At 40.3% G+C, this 14,832-nt stretch overlaps 2 protein-coding genes across 2 annotated transcripts in view; both read right to left on the bottom strand.

Annotated features, from left to right (window-relative positions):
• Positions 1-4,801, bottom strand: part of LOC114923334 (galectin-6-like) — a 55,116-nt gene extending 50,315 nt beyond the window's left edge. Inside the window, exon 1 of the mRNA XM_029286118.1 lies at positions 4,709-4,801. Coding sequence (XP_029141951.1) covers positions 4,709-4,801 — 93 coding nt within the window. The remainder of the gene's footprint in view (positions 1-4,708) is intronic.
• Positions 4,802-6,353: 1,552 nt separating this feature from the next.
• Positions 6,354-14,832, bottom strand: part of LOC114923333 (vomeronasal type-2 receptor 26-like) — a 10,681-nt gene continuing 2,202 nt past the window's right edge. The window contains exons 2-6 of the mRNA XM_029286117.1: positions 13,467-13,758; positions 12,136-12,972; positions 9,546-9,764; positions 8,554-8,683; positions 6,354-7,258 (exon numbers count right to left, since the gene is read on the bottom strand). Of these exons, the coding sequence (XP_029141950.1) occupies positions 6,354-7,258; positions 8,554-8,683; positions 9,546-9,764; positions 12,136-12,972; positions 13,467-13,758 (2,383 nt within the window). The remainder of the gene's footprint in view (positions 7,259-8,553; positions 8,684-9,545; positions 9,765-12,135; positions 12,973-13,466; positions 13,759-14,832) is intronic.

The raw sequence follows: 14,832 nt of genomic DNA, 5'->3' as shown, positions 1-14,832 counted from the left end.
GGCCTGACCTAAGGAGGATTTTATTTAGGGACGATTTTAAGTATAATTTTAATTGGAACACAGCTTCGAATATTTGGTTTTAATTTGGTTTTAGAGGGGTTTTTATTTTTATTGATATGTATATCTGTTTTAATATGCTGTGCACCGCCCTGAGTCCTGCGGGAGAAGGGCGGTATAGAAATTAAAATAATAATAATAAGAAGAAGAAGAAGGCAGAGCTCAAACCTTGATAAATACACCCCCCACCCAATTCCTAAAAAGTTCTAGGCACTTTGTGAGAATGAACTAATCTCAGTTTAGTGAATCTTTTTTTTTTACCCTGAAGAGTTTTTCCAAAGCATAATTGTAGTGGGATTCAAAGTATTAATTAAGAGGATGCAGAGAAATCGGTTGTTGCCAGCGTGGAAGAGAGCAAGGAGAGTTTGATTTTCAACTTTAGTCTCTGTGGTCCCACTTGGCCAAACTTACAGCGGCAAAAACACCTAATTGTTGTTTTAATTATAGAGGCAAGAAATCCTGGCAGAGTTCCAAGCTCCTTTGACATGTAACAGGAGAAAAAGTTATTTGTGCAACTGCACCTGCGGCCGACTCTCATGTTATGCACTGACCTAATCTTGTTTATTCCTACTTTGACACAGATCTAAACTCTTGTCATCTAACCAGGGCAGTCAGGGGAGTTTTTAGCCCCAGCTGTCAGATGTTGACCTGATGCCTCTGTGGATCTGAAGACCTCAGTCCAGGATGAACTCCAAGTTTACATCTTGGTGGAAAAGCTCACTTAACAGAGACAATAACCAGACAGAAACCAAATTATAATTTATTAATTGCAAAGGCAGCAGGTGAGAGTGAGTCACTGGTCTTTTGCACCCAAGCAGGCCCAGATGAAGGGTCCCCTGGCTCCATAGGATTATGGCACTGAATGTGGATTCAAACTAGTCTTAGCATGCATCTATTATTATGATGGTTGTCCGTTGCCAGGAGACAATCTTGACTCCTGGCAACTGCTGGTCCCTGCAGTTTTCTAGGCAAGTTTTTCAGAAGTAATTTTCCCTTGCCTAGGCTGAGAGGGACAGGGGGTCATGTTATTCACCAAAGCACCAGAGGGAAGGAGAAGAAACAATGGTTGGAAACTGATCAAAGTCAGAAGTAACCTGGAATTAAGGAGAAAGTTCCTGACAGTGAGGACAATTAACCAGTGGAACAGCTTGCCTCCAGAAATCCTGAGTGCTCCATCACTGGAGGTTTTTAAGAAGAGACTGCACAGTCACTTGTCTGAGATGGTTTGGGTTCTCCTGCTTGAGCAGGGGGCTGGACTAGAAGACCTCCAAGGTCCCTTCCAGTTCTATTCTATTCTATTCTATTCTATTCTATTCTATTCTATTCTATTCTATTCTACTGTATTCTTTTCTAGTCTAGTCTAGTCCAGTCCAGTCCAGTCCAGTCCAGTCCAGTCCATTCCATTCCATTCTATTCTATTCTATTCTATTCTATTCTATTCTATTCTATTCTATTCTATTCTATTCAACCAGTTTCCATGCCTGAGCTAAATTACAATTCATGATCTTCCGGTTACTAGCCTGGTGCTTTAACCACTACATCAAATGGGCTCTTTACACATGTTAATAGGAAACTCCTTTGAAAAACCCTATACAGGTAGTCCTTGTCTTACGACTACAATTGACCCCCAAATTTGTGTTGCTAAGTGAGACATTTGTTAAGTGAATTTTGCTCCATTTTATGACCTTTCTAGCCACAGTTATGAAGTGAGTCACTGCAGTTGTTAAGCTAGTAACCCAGTTCTTAAGTGAATCTGCCTTCCTCATTGACTTTGCTTGTCAGAAGTCTGTAAAAGGGGATCACATGACCCTGGGACACTGCAACCGTCATAAATATTAGCCAGTTGCCAAGCATCTGGATTTTGATCACGTGACCATGGGGATGCTGGAACGGTCGCAAGTGTGAAAAACTTGTCATAAGTCCCTTTTTTCAGTGCCGTTGTAACTTTGAGTGGTCACTAAACAAACTGTTTTTAATCAAAGACTACCTGTATCTCCCTGTCTTCATGCTTTTATTTCCCTCTAATACATTTCTGTTCCCCTTGTTGGGCTGGGCATCCTGATTGGTGGAGTGATCCCTGCCAATCAGAAACAATTAGCCCCACCCACTGTATTCCATTTCCAGCTCTACCTCTAGTTTCCTTGCCTTGTTTGACCTTTATAAAATATATTTTTTATTAAAAGTTTTGCAAAAAACATAAATGCAAACACTAATTCACAAAGAGTAAAAGAAGCAAGGAAGGAAAAAAGTACAGAAAGGAAAAAATAAAAATGAATAACAAAAAAAAGCCTCCAAATTCCATTGCAGCAAATATAACTATGATTTCAAAATTATCCGTTGCTCTATTGGAGGGAATGAGTGTGACTCTTTCGTGTCGATCAGAAACTAACCCCAAGTTTCTTTTTTTAAAAAAACTGAAATTATATAGAACAGGGGTGTCAAACTCAATTTCATTGAGGGCCTTATCAGCATTGTGGTTGCCCTTGGGGGGGCAGGTGGGTGTGGCCAGGGTCTGTGCAGCCTACTGGGTGGGCATGGATGGAGTGGGTGTGGCCTACTGGGTGGGTGTGGCCAGCTCTACATCATTCGCATCAAGGGTGCCTGTAGGGGCCTGGGCAGGAGTGGGACAGATCTGAGGGTCTCTGGCAGAAAGGGGTGGGACCAGGGCAGAGCCGATCAAGCCGGATATGTGAAGTAGGCAAGGGCCATTTGCTGGCCACTTCCAGGCGATGGTGCATTTCTTCATTCCTCACAAAGGTGACACTTCCCCAGCATGCACCGAGGGGGTAGGGCCGACGCGGCAGGGCTGGTTCCTCACTGTTTCCAGACGGCCTTGTGGAGCTAAGACTGAATACATTTCAGCATAGATGGCCACCACAAAATTGTACATTGGCTCCCGGCCAGCCTGGGCCAGGGCCAAGGCAGCAGGGGCCGTTCCCTCACTTGTTTCCAGGATGGCTTCACGGGCCACATGAAACCACTTCGCGGGCTGCATCCTTGTGTTTGACATGTCTGATATAGAAGATTCCCTTAATATGAATTATGATAAAGATTAATGCATCCATAGAGATATACATTATTCCCCACAGTAAAGAGAAGCAGAGATGGTCAAACTGATTCTTTTTATGCAAGGAAGTGAATATATCTAATACTGTTTCTATTTTGAAACTGCTTCCAGATTTTGTGCTTACAATGAAAAAGAAAAATTAAATCTTGATTTTGCTTTTGCTAATTAGATAGGTTTATTGTTATAGAAATGGCTTGTACATACTGTTGTGTAAAAGTAAAAAATTGTGATTGTAATGTAATCTTCTACTGTGCTAAAGAGTCGGACATTGGTGCCTTTTTCTTTTCTTTTCCCTCTTTACGCTATCTTTTTTTCTTTCTTCTCCCCCTTCTTCTAGTTTTCTATTACTCTTTTGAATTTCTCTTTGCATGTTATATTTTGACAAACCAATAAAAGTATTATTATAAAAAAAAAGATTCATTTTAAACCACTTTTTTCTATTGTCTCATTGAATGAAGTGGTCTCAGTTGCTTAGAATAGAATAGAATAGAATAGAATAGAATAGAATAGAATAGAATAGAATAGAATCGGAAGGGACCTTGTAGGTCTTCTAGTCCAACCCCCTGCTCAAGCAGAAGAACCTATTTTTAAATACTTCCAATGTTGGAGCATCCACAACTTCTGGAGGCAAGTTGTTCCCCTGGTTAATTGTTCTAACTGTCAGGAAATCTCTCCTTAGTTCCAGGTTGCTTCTCTCCTTGGTTAGTTTCCATTCATTGTTTCTTGTCCTGCCTTCAGGTGCTTTGGAGAATAGCTTAACTCCCTCTTCTTTGTGGCAGCCCCTGAGATAGACAGGGAAGGAAATGTAAAATAGTAGTCAGAAGGGATTGTGACTAGTGAAGGCTTACTTCTCCTTTGAGAGAGGGAGTGGGTGAAGGTATAAGGGATCAGAAACAGCTGGTTCTCCCTTGTTAAGAACAGCTTGTTATGGGAATCCAAGGACCAAATAATCAGCACAAGGAAGAAAAAAAGAGAAAAAAGACAAGAAAAAGTAATCATGTGGGCACTTCTACCTGTAAAACTCTCCACCTTTTCCTTTCATCTCTCATCTGCATCTTCCAATACCATCCATGATGATATTCTTCTGGAACTGCTAAGTTGTTTGGTGATGGTTCTGTGATGGTTCTCCTTCTCCTTCTTTTGGCCAATGCTGGTAGGGAAAGGGTATAGACCCTTCCAGCCATAGACCTCTGCTTTCTGGGGTGCCTATCTTTCCCCCCCCCCCCTCATTTTAGAATACACCAATGAAGTCATTTGTCACTTTGCGGTCTGGTATCATCAATATGTCAATGATACCCAACTATACATGTCTGTCCCCAGCCATCCAGGATCCTTTCCCAGTGTTTGGAGGTTGTGAGGATCTGGATGTGAAAGAACAAGATGCAGCTTTCAATCATGCTAAAAATGAGTAGTTATGTATTTTGTGTCTCCCAGATCCTGGAGTTGCAGAATTGCCATCCTTGGCTCTGGATAATTCTTGTTCAGGACTTATGCACTATTCAAAGAGCAGGTGTTGTGTGTCAGTTGAACCCATTCCTGGATTAGGAGGCAGTGCTCATGATGGCTGACTTACATCTTGGTTACCTTCTGATTGGTCTCAATGGGGCTGCCATGAAAATCATTTGGAAACTTCAATTGGTTCAGAATGCAGTAGTGCTGGTAGATATGATGTATCATTACTGTCACACCTGCCACAACCTGGGTTCTTAGAAAAGAAAGAAAGACTCTCAACTCCGTTTGGGTAAAAGGTATACTTTTACTAAACATCAAGTGAATCAGAATCAGAATAGAGCTGGAAGGGACCTTGGAGGTCTTCTAGTCCAGCCCCCTGTTCAAGCAGGAGATCCTATACCATTTCAGACAAGTGATTGTCCAGTCTCTTCTTAAAAATGTCCAGTGATAGAGTGCCCACGATATCTGAAGGCAAGCTGTTCCACTGGTTAATTGTCCTCACTGTTAGGAAGTTTCTCCTTAATTCCAGGTTCCAAATTCTCTCTTTGATCGTTTTCCACCCATTGTTTCTTGTCCTGCCTTCTGGTGCTTTGGAGAATAATTTGACCCCCTCTTCTTTGTGGCAGCCCTCAAAAACTGGAATAATGCTATCATGTCACTCCTATTTCTTCTTTTCTTTAGATAAGCCAAATCCAAGTCCGGCACTCATTCTTCATATATTTTAGTCTCCAGGACTTTGATCATCTTAGTTGCTCTTCTTTGCACTTTTTCCAAAGTCTCAACAAATTTTTTTGTAATGGGATGACGAAAACTGGACACAGTATTCCAGGTGTGGTCTTACTAAGGATTTATAAAGTGGTACTAATATTTCACCTGATTTTGAATCTGTGCCTCTATTTATACAACCAAGGATTGTATTAGTTTTTTGGCTGCTGCCGCACACAGCTGGCTCATGTTTTAAGTGATTGTCCAATAGGATTTTAAAGTGGTATAGGGCTTCCTGCCTGACCAGGGGTTTAGACTAGAACACCTCCAAGGTCCCTTCCAGTACTTTTATTCTGTCCCTCTCACAGTTATTGCTTTTGAGCCAGGTTTCACCTAATCTGTATTTGTACTTTGGTTTTTCCTGCCTAAGTGTAAAGTCTTGCTTCTCTCCACATTAAATTTCATTATCTTGGATAGGGCCCCTTTGTTCAAGTTTGTCAAGTTTGTTTTTTTGTTTTTTATCCTGAGCTTGTCTTCTGGGGTGTTTCCTGCTAGTCAGTTGGGTCATTTTTACTGGGAGCCCCACATTGTAAGCTTTGTCTTATTCTGTGCTTGGTTGTCACATTATATTTTAGCTTTTTGATTTAACTATTTGTTGTTTGTTACTGTTATTATTGTTGTTACAATCATCATTATTTCATGCTTATACATCAGCCAAAGCCCTAATGAGAAGAGGCAAAGTAAAGGAGGTGGCAAATGAGAAAAATGGGGAGAAAGAACACACTTTTTTCTCCCTTCTCTCAAAAGTGGCATGAAGGAGAAGTTTGTCAAGCCATTTCCCTCAAACAGAGTAAAGGTTCAGAAGAAGAGGAGAGGAATCAAGAACATAAGCCATGAACAATCAAGGAGAGAGTGATTATTGCTGATTATCAGATATTTTATCATTAGTCATATAACTTGATTTACAAATATTTAATGGAAAAGCACATCTCTCATTTCATTTTTTTAAAAAATCAGTTGAAATATAAAAATGGCCCAAACTAAGAACAAATGTTCACAGTCCCTGGAAAAGTCAGAGATTTTTGTGCCTCATTATATTCTCTCGACAATTCAGATTGGGCCTAAGTATGATAATGAAGCATTTGGGGAAAAAGATACAAGCCAAAAGACCAGTACCAGAGGCCAAGATGGAGAAGATCTCCACAGCCACCATGGACTTCCCTTTGGTGCTCAGATAGGTGGGGATGAAGGTGATCCAAACACTGCAGAAGACCAACATGCTAAAAGTAATGAACTTGGCTTCATTAAAACTGTCAGGCAATTTCCTAGCCAGAAATGCAACTGTGAAACTGACAAGGGCCAAAAAACCTAGGTAGGCAAGCACAATATAAAAGAATGAAGCTGAGCCTTCCTTGCACTCCAAGATAGTTTCTCCTACCAAGGAGTGGAAATCCAAGTTGGGAAATGGAGGAGAGGTTAACAGCCAGGTGGCACAAAGAACAGCTTGGATGAGGGGACACACTAAGACAATGGAATTGGTCAGTTGTTTTCCTAAGAGTTTCCTTGTCTTGTTCCCTGGCTTGCTAGCCATGAAAGCTAGAACCACCATGATAGTTTTTGCCAACACAGAGGAAACTGCAAGAGAAAAGAGAATGGCAAAGGTAGTTTGTTGGAAGAGACAGGTAAGCTTCCTGGGTCGACCAATGAAGAGGAAGGAGCAGAGGAAGCAGAGCAGGAGGGAGACCAGCAAGATATAGGTGAGATCTCGGTTGTTGGCCTTGACGATCGGTGTGTCATGATGTTTACAGAAAATCACCAGGACTGCAGATGTGATCAGAGAAAGGAAAAGAGCTATAGAAGCCAAAGTGTATCCCAGGATCTCTTGATAGGAAAGGAAGTGGAGCTTCTTGGCCATGCAGTGGACCTTGTTCTTGTTGGGATATTCGTCTTCTGGGCAGGATTCACAGTGTGCTGCATCTGAAATCAAGATAAAATAATAATATGAAAGTTCTTAGTCTTTGCTAAGGATTTCAGTGACATCTGCCATTGGCATTCTCCCTCTCTCATTGGTGACATGACTATTCCCTTTCTGTTGTGGCCAATCCATGAATGTAGTGATGGAATGACCCACTGATAACTTAAAAAGGAATCAAAAATGGAAAATCAGCCTTAAATCATGATGACCCTGGAAATAGGTTGGTCTGACACAAGGACCTCATCAGTTCCACATGATCTGATCAGTTTACTGTGGAAGAAACAGCCCTCTCCAGTCCCTGGGCACTTCCATGACAACTATGGCTTTCAGTGTGAGAGAAATTGCCAACTGGACTTTCCACTTTATACAAACATCTAGAAGTCTCACAGATCTTTAGCCAGAAACCCTGCTCTTTGCCACATGCACAAATATACTGAATATTTGTGAATATACCAGTATATACTGGAAAAAAGTCACAATACAGAAGAGAGGAGGCCATAGAATTGTACACTTGGTGTTGTAAGAGGGAAAGGCACTTTTCCTGATCAAAAGTGATTTATAGGTAAATTGATTACAGAAGGGAGAAAGGAAAGAAAGTTCCAGAGCACAATAACACTAAGAGGTCTCTGGATCAACTTTTCTGCTTTGTACCTGAAGGCAGGACAAGAAGCAATGGATGGAAACTAATCAAGAGAGAATCAACCTAGAACTAGGGAGAAACTTCCTGACAGTTAGAACAATTAATCAGTGGAACAACTTGCCTCCAAAAGTTGTGAATGCTCCAACACTGGAGGCTTTTAAAAAGAGATTGGACAATCATTTGTCTGAAATGGTATAGGTTTCATTTGTCACTTTTGTCATACCCACTCATTCAGAATTTCTGTGCAGGAAAAAATTAGCAGGCACAGATAAATGAATCTCCTCTTTCTCAAAAAGGTCTATCAATTCCATGGGAGATGGATAATGCTGACAGAAGAAGCAAGCAATAAATAATAGAAATTAAAACTGGAACCAAACGTCTCATTACTTCAGGAAAACATTGCTGCTGCTGGAGTTGGAGTGAAAAGGCTACTAGGGGATCCTTAAGTTGTCCCATGAAATGATCCTGTATTAGTTATCTGAGGAGAAGAAAAGTGGCCTGTGGAACACAACAGCTTAGATACAAACACTGAAGAGTTCTGCTGAAAATGATCAATACTTTTAAGAATGCCAATCATATCAGAAATGACAAATAAATCAATATTTTGATCTATGGCTTCCTTAATATTTAAAGATCTACATTTCAGGAGTGCTCTACCTGTTTGATTAGAAATGGTCCCTTCTGGGCAAGGGTCACATTGGTAGCAGCAAACCTTTTTGCCCTCTGGAACTTTTCTCCTCTCTCCTGCATGGCATCTTTTCATGCCACATCTGGCAAAGGGCACCTTCTTAAAGAGAAATGGCAAATGTTTGAGGTGAATTTAGCATTGAACATGTTCATTTATTCTTTTCCACATTCCTGTTTCCATCTTTAGAATGCCTTCAAAAGAAAGGCATGACCATGGTCTACCAGAAACCATGGAGGATTCAGGGGACGGTGGGACTCCTAAACCCACCAATAGATGGTAGAGATTGGAATTGTACCTTGGGGTGCAAAGGAAGGTTTGTGACATTGAGTAAGAGAATTTCCAAAATAAAGGATCATGTGGATCCAACTGAATGAGAATGGTCCATGGAAATAACATTTGCAAGTTTTAATTGTCTACTGTGTTTCAAGAAATTTTTCTCAATATTAATCTTTTGCGGACATGAAAAATTAGTTCTGAAATGATACACATGAAATCTGTTTACATGGGGGTGTCAGGTTCCGACTAGTGAAACACTTCAAAGAACTTCCAGGCATTGTTTTCCTAAAAAGTCTTTTATTTATGTTACAACATGTCGGCACACCGAAGGGATGCTAAGAACTAAATTCTCTTCCCCTGAGCAATTAATTTATCAGCATGTTCCCTCCCTAAATTTGCTGTCATATATCATGTTCTCCTATCAGGTGGAAGGGCAAAGGTTCTCTTCCGTTCTCTTCCCGTGCAGTCCTATCTTTCTCCTCCCCCCCACCATCATCTGAATTAACTCTAAAAATACCAGACAGTTCTGCATATTTTGTCAAAGCAAGAATATACAATATTAGCAGCGTTGACAGGGGCCTTATGGAAGCTGTTTCTTCCCCAAATTGCTGCACTATTTTCTGACCCTGGATGATCTATATCCCCACGAGAACATGAATCTTTTCCAGAAAATATTCCAGCTCACCTTTGTAGGCCACACAATTGCATCAGAATTAATGGTGAAATCCTGACCAGAAAGAGCCCCAGGATCTATTTGCCCAACTTTGACAGGGACAAAAGATTGATTGGGGAACCAAAACCAATTGAGAAGATCATAATGAGCAGAATCCAGTCCATTTTGTGAGAAAGTGACTTCATCTCCAGCATTGTTGTTGAATTGGACATTCTTCAAATAGTGAAGAAGCTGAAAGGAAACAAACCTTCAGAAATTGGAGTACTTGCTGAAAACCATCCATGGGACATCATGGCTTCTGTCATTCTGTGTTGGCCATAATCTTAGATTATGATCTCAGAGAACATTGAGGAGTTCCCTTGCTGGTGAGACGAGTAATCAGGAGTAATACCAAATACTTGTCTCCTTTCTTATTATTATCCAATATCCAGGCTTCTTCAATTCCAGGTTCATCATGATCATACATACATACAAATAGTTAAAGATACACTCCAAAATTTATTGTATGGTTTTGCTCCCATGATATTTGACTATATGTTTACTTTGATTCAAGGCCTTGTGAGGCCTTGTAGCAATAGCAATAGCACATAGAGTTATATACCACTTCAAAGTGCTTTACAGCCCTGTCTAAGTGGTTTACAGAGTCAGCATATTGACCCCAATAATCTCATTTTACTGACCTCCGAAGAATAGAAGGCTGAGCCAACCTTGAACTGGTGAGAATCGAACTGCTGGCAGTGGGCAGAGTTAGCCTGCAATACTGTATTCTAACCACTGTACCACCATGGCTCAGTAAGTTTCAAATCCATTTTAGGAATAACTAAATAATTTCTATCACAACAGTGTAATATTTTACTGACTTTTTCTAGCTGATAGTCAAAGTGAAAAAAATGTTGTATCCAAGTCTGACCAAATCGGGGCCTCATGTAAGCAAATACCTGCCCTGGTTTGTCACTTCAGTGTCCAGAGAGGTCCAACAAGTAGCCTTTAATATTGTTTCACAGCAGGAAACTATTAGGACAACTTTGAATGTTGAATGTTACTATGTGTGGTGATATTGACAAAGAAGTTGACTTAGACAATTGGATGGAGTAACATAGGATGCTAAGTCTTAAATGTGCTTTTTTCAAAAAGGCAACTGGACTTTGTTTTTTTTCCTTGAGGAATACATTTTGCTTCTCATTCAAGAAGCTTCATCAGTTTTAACCGGATAGTGGGGGGAATGGAAGGAATATTAGTTAGAACTGATGAAGCTGCAGTGTGCTGCAGCTGCTAAAAAAGCCAACACAGTGCTAGGCTGCATTAACAGAGGGATAGAATCAAAATCACGTGAAGTATTAATACCACTTTACAATGCCTTGGTAAGACCACACTTGGAATACTGCATCCAGTTTTGGTCACCACGATGTAAAAAAGATGTTGAGACTCTAGAAAGAGTACAGAGAAGAGCAACAAAGATGATTAGGGGACTGGAGGCTAAAACATATAAGGAACGGTTGCTGGAATTGGATATGTCTAGTTTAATGTCTAGGGCGGGATATAAATTAAATTAATAAATAAATAAATGAAGAGAAGGACGAGGGGGGACATGATAGCAGTATTCCAATATCTCAGGGGATGCCCCAAAGAAGAGGGGGTCAAGCTAATTTCCAAAGCACCTGAAGGCAGGACAAGAAGCAACAGATGGAAACTAACCAAAGAGAGAAGCAACCTAGAACTAAGGAGAAACTTCCTGACAGTTAGAACAATTAACCAGTGGAACAACCTGCCTCCAGAAGCGGTGAATGCTCCAACACTGGAAGTTTTTAAGAAGAGACTGGACAGCCATTTGTCCAAAATGGTATAGGGTTACCTGTGTGAGCAGGGGGTTGGACTTGATGATTTCAAGGTCCCTTCCAACTTTATTATTATTATTATTATTATTATTATTATTATTATTATTATTATTATTATTATTATTATTATTATTATTATTATTATTATACATATTTAATAAATACATATGGGAAGTTTCCATTAAAGGTTGTTTAATCTTTGATGTAGAAAAAAAGTCAGGTGGATTTTAGAGTACTCTAAGTCCTGTTGTATGTGCTCAAGTTGACAGTAGCTACTTTTATACAACAAGCAGTTCAGTGCAACAAATGGCAAACTAAATACATGGGGTGAGGTCACATAGCATGTTAAGCCAAAAACCAAGGTTAAACTGAATTGAGTTGAATGTCTTTTTTACAAGAAGGACTGTTGAAACACCCTGCTGAATTGTCATCTTGCTCTGGGATGACACCTCCGACTTGGAATGGCCTCTCCATGAAACTCAGACAACTTTTGAAGACCTTTGAAGAACTTTTCGGCAGGTCTTTCTTCCATGAACTTTATATACAAATGGTTTAGTTATTGCTCATTTCTCCCGTCTACTTATTTTTCAAAAAAACATTTTACTTAATTTGTATTATTTTTTTTAAGAAAAATAATTGCTGTTTTAATCTCTTTGAGTTGCAGAGATATGATGCCATACAGATATTCAATCAATAATTCAAGAGATAGGTGAGGGGAGCTTTTTCTCTAAGATTGTGTGGACTGCGTAAAAAGCCACAGAAATTACCTGCCATGACTGGACATTTGAGATCTTCTTTCCAAGCCTCATCATGGCTGGTCTAACTCCGGATCCATACATTGCATGTAATGCATGGGCCACAGCATAAATGGCATTGTAGATATTGTAACTTTCACCTGTCATGCTTCTTTCGAAAATTAAAGATGGTATATTCTGTAAATTCTCTTTTCCTGTACATTGAAGTTTCCCCTTTTGAGGGATCTGATCTGATCTTTGGATCTCGCAGTCAAACACTGATTCCCACCATAGTGGGAGAAAGAAGTCCCCTTGTGGATTCAAAGGGTCCAAAGACAGGAGGAATTGGCTGAATTCTGATAAATCACTGGTGTGGTCCCTAAAATGCAAAGCCCCATGGAACGGTTTCATTACTTTCAGTAGGCTTTGATATCCCTTCACATTAAGTTTCGAATGTGAAATTAAGATCCAAACATTCTGAGATGAAGTTATCCTCAATTGCTCATGAATAGACGCAGCCAACTGTACATATGTACTACTACTGGACTCTCCAAACAGAATAAGTACTTCAGCTTTAAACCAAGCATCGAAAGCAGAAGGTGATGCGAACGCTCTAGCAATCAAATCACGAAATTTAAAGATTTCCATGAAGGCCAGGCAGATCTCTTTCTCCTCGAGCATTGGAATCAGAAATGAGACCAAATGTTCTCCCCTGTCATCTTCAGAGGCCAAAAGCCCAACCCAGTTCCACTGGAAATGCAGGAGCAGCTGGACTAAACCCACAAGCTGAGACAATTCCTTGGGATTATTCTGGAAGAAGGAAGGATATAGTCTTCTGTCTCCCTGAGAGGATTCAAAGCCAACACCAAGCTGGAGAAAGTGACATTCTTCTTTCAAACACAAAGTAAAGTTTTATGATGACTTTAGAGGTCCCCATTGTGTAGTTGATTTCCCCACCACTCAGGTTGTCCAATTATGAGTAGTAAACATAAACCTCTCCCCTTCTTAGGAAGAACCCCCAGTTACAGAAGCCAAGGAATCAAACTATCAAACTGCATTGAAAAGGTGGCTACAATGTTTGAATATAAAGTTTAGAAGAAATTGAAGAAGCTTCTTGGATGAGAAATGTCTTTGGGTTAGGAAGAAATTATTCTTGGTTAAGTACAACATTCCAGAATTATCTGTCTTTTTATGGTTATACAAAAACGTATGTTGACACATAAAATATACAAATCAATTCAACTATATCATGGATTCTCTAAGTTGCCTACTATACTTCTGAAGATTCCCCTAAAACCCATTTGACTACGGTGTCTATTCTGTTGTTTTTGTACTCCATACTGTATCCATTGGAGCCCCCTTACCTGTGGTACTTTGAAGATGCTGAAGATGGAGGCCATCTGGATTGAGGATTTGGAATTGTGACCTCCAATGACAGACAGCAGAGTGTCCTGCCTGTCACATTTATAAGCTGGAACCATTCGGCCTCGTTTGGAGAGCAGGGAGAGGCTGATTAAGGAAATCTTCATCTCAATCTGGCAATTGTCATAGATGTGGAAGCCAAGGGTGATATTCGGGAGGAGATGCAAATCCTTGTTGATCTCTTGGACTGAAAACACCAAGGCTAGGAACTGCTGGTAATTCTTGGATTCAACTCTATAGTGAGAAAAACATTGCAGGATATTGCAGGACAGCTTGTGTGTGCTTGTGGGATTTTCCTTCTCTTTTGTGGTGTTCTTTAGAACAGGAAGCCCCAAGTTCCATTGGTTTGGGTTTTTTTTTAAAAAAGGACATTCCTTGATTAAAATTTGATGGCTTTTTAGAAAGGATAAAATCATGGACCATTTATCTCACTCTATTGCTCCTCCCTTCTTCATTTGGCTCCAGTGTGTATAATCTTTCCCAATTATGCCTCTACATCCTATTCAATTTTGGTTCTCTTGTGAGGAAGATAGAGGGATAGAATGATGATCACATGAAATGTTAATAGAAATTTATAATGGCTTGGTAAGACCACACTTTGAATATTGCATCCAGTTCTGATCACCATTATATAAGATGTTAAGACTATAGAAAGAGTGCAGAGAAGATTAGGGGATTGAAGGCTAGAACATATGAAGAATGGTTGCTGGAACTGGGTATGTTTAGTTTAATGAAGGACTAATACTGCTAAATGATAGCAGTGTTCCAATATCGGAGGGGCTGCCACAAAGAAGAGGGGGGGTCAACATATTGTCCAAAGCACCTAAAGGCAGGACAAGAAGCAATGGATGGAAACTAATCAAAGAGAGAAATTTCCTGACAGTTAGAACAATTAATCAGTGGTACAACCTGCCTCAAGAAGCTCTGAGTGCTCCAACGATGGAAGTTTTAAAGAAGAGACTGGACAACCATTTGTCTGAAATGGTATAGGGTTTCCTGCCTGAGCAGGGGTTGGACTAGATGACCTCCAAAGTCCCTTCCAACTTTGTTATTTTGTTATTGATGTTAAACGTCTTCAAATCTGGTATCCATTTCTGAGCAGAAGATTCCTTGGACTTCAGTAAGGCATTTGATAAAGTACATCACAACCTACTACTTGACAAGATAGAAAAATGTGGGGTAGACAGCATCACCACCAGATGGATCCGTAGCTGGCTGACCGGCCGTACTCAGCGAGTGGTCCTCAATGGAACCGCATCTACATGGAGGGAAGTGTGTAGTGGGGTGCCCCAAGGCTCTGTTCTGGGC

The sequence above is a fragment of the Protobothrops mucrosquamatus genome, unplaced genomic scaffold (genome assembly GCF_001527695.2).
Source record: "Protobothrops mucrosquamatus isolate PMUCROS unplaced genomic scaffold, P.Mucros_1.0 scaffold2937, whole genome shotgun sequence".
NCBI classification, from domain to species: domain Eukaryota; kingdom Metazoa; phylum Chordata; class Lepidosauria; order Squamata; family Viperidae; genus Protobothrops; species Protobothrops mucrosquamatus.
The sequence above is the reverse complement of the archived record's forward strand: the minus strand, read 5'-3'. Positions and strand labels throughout refer to the sequence as shown.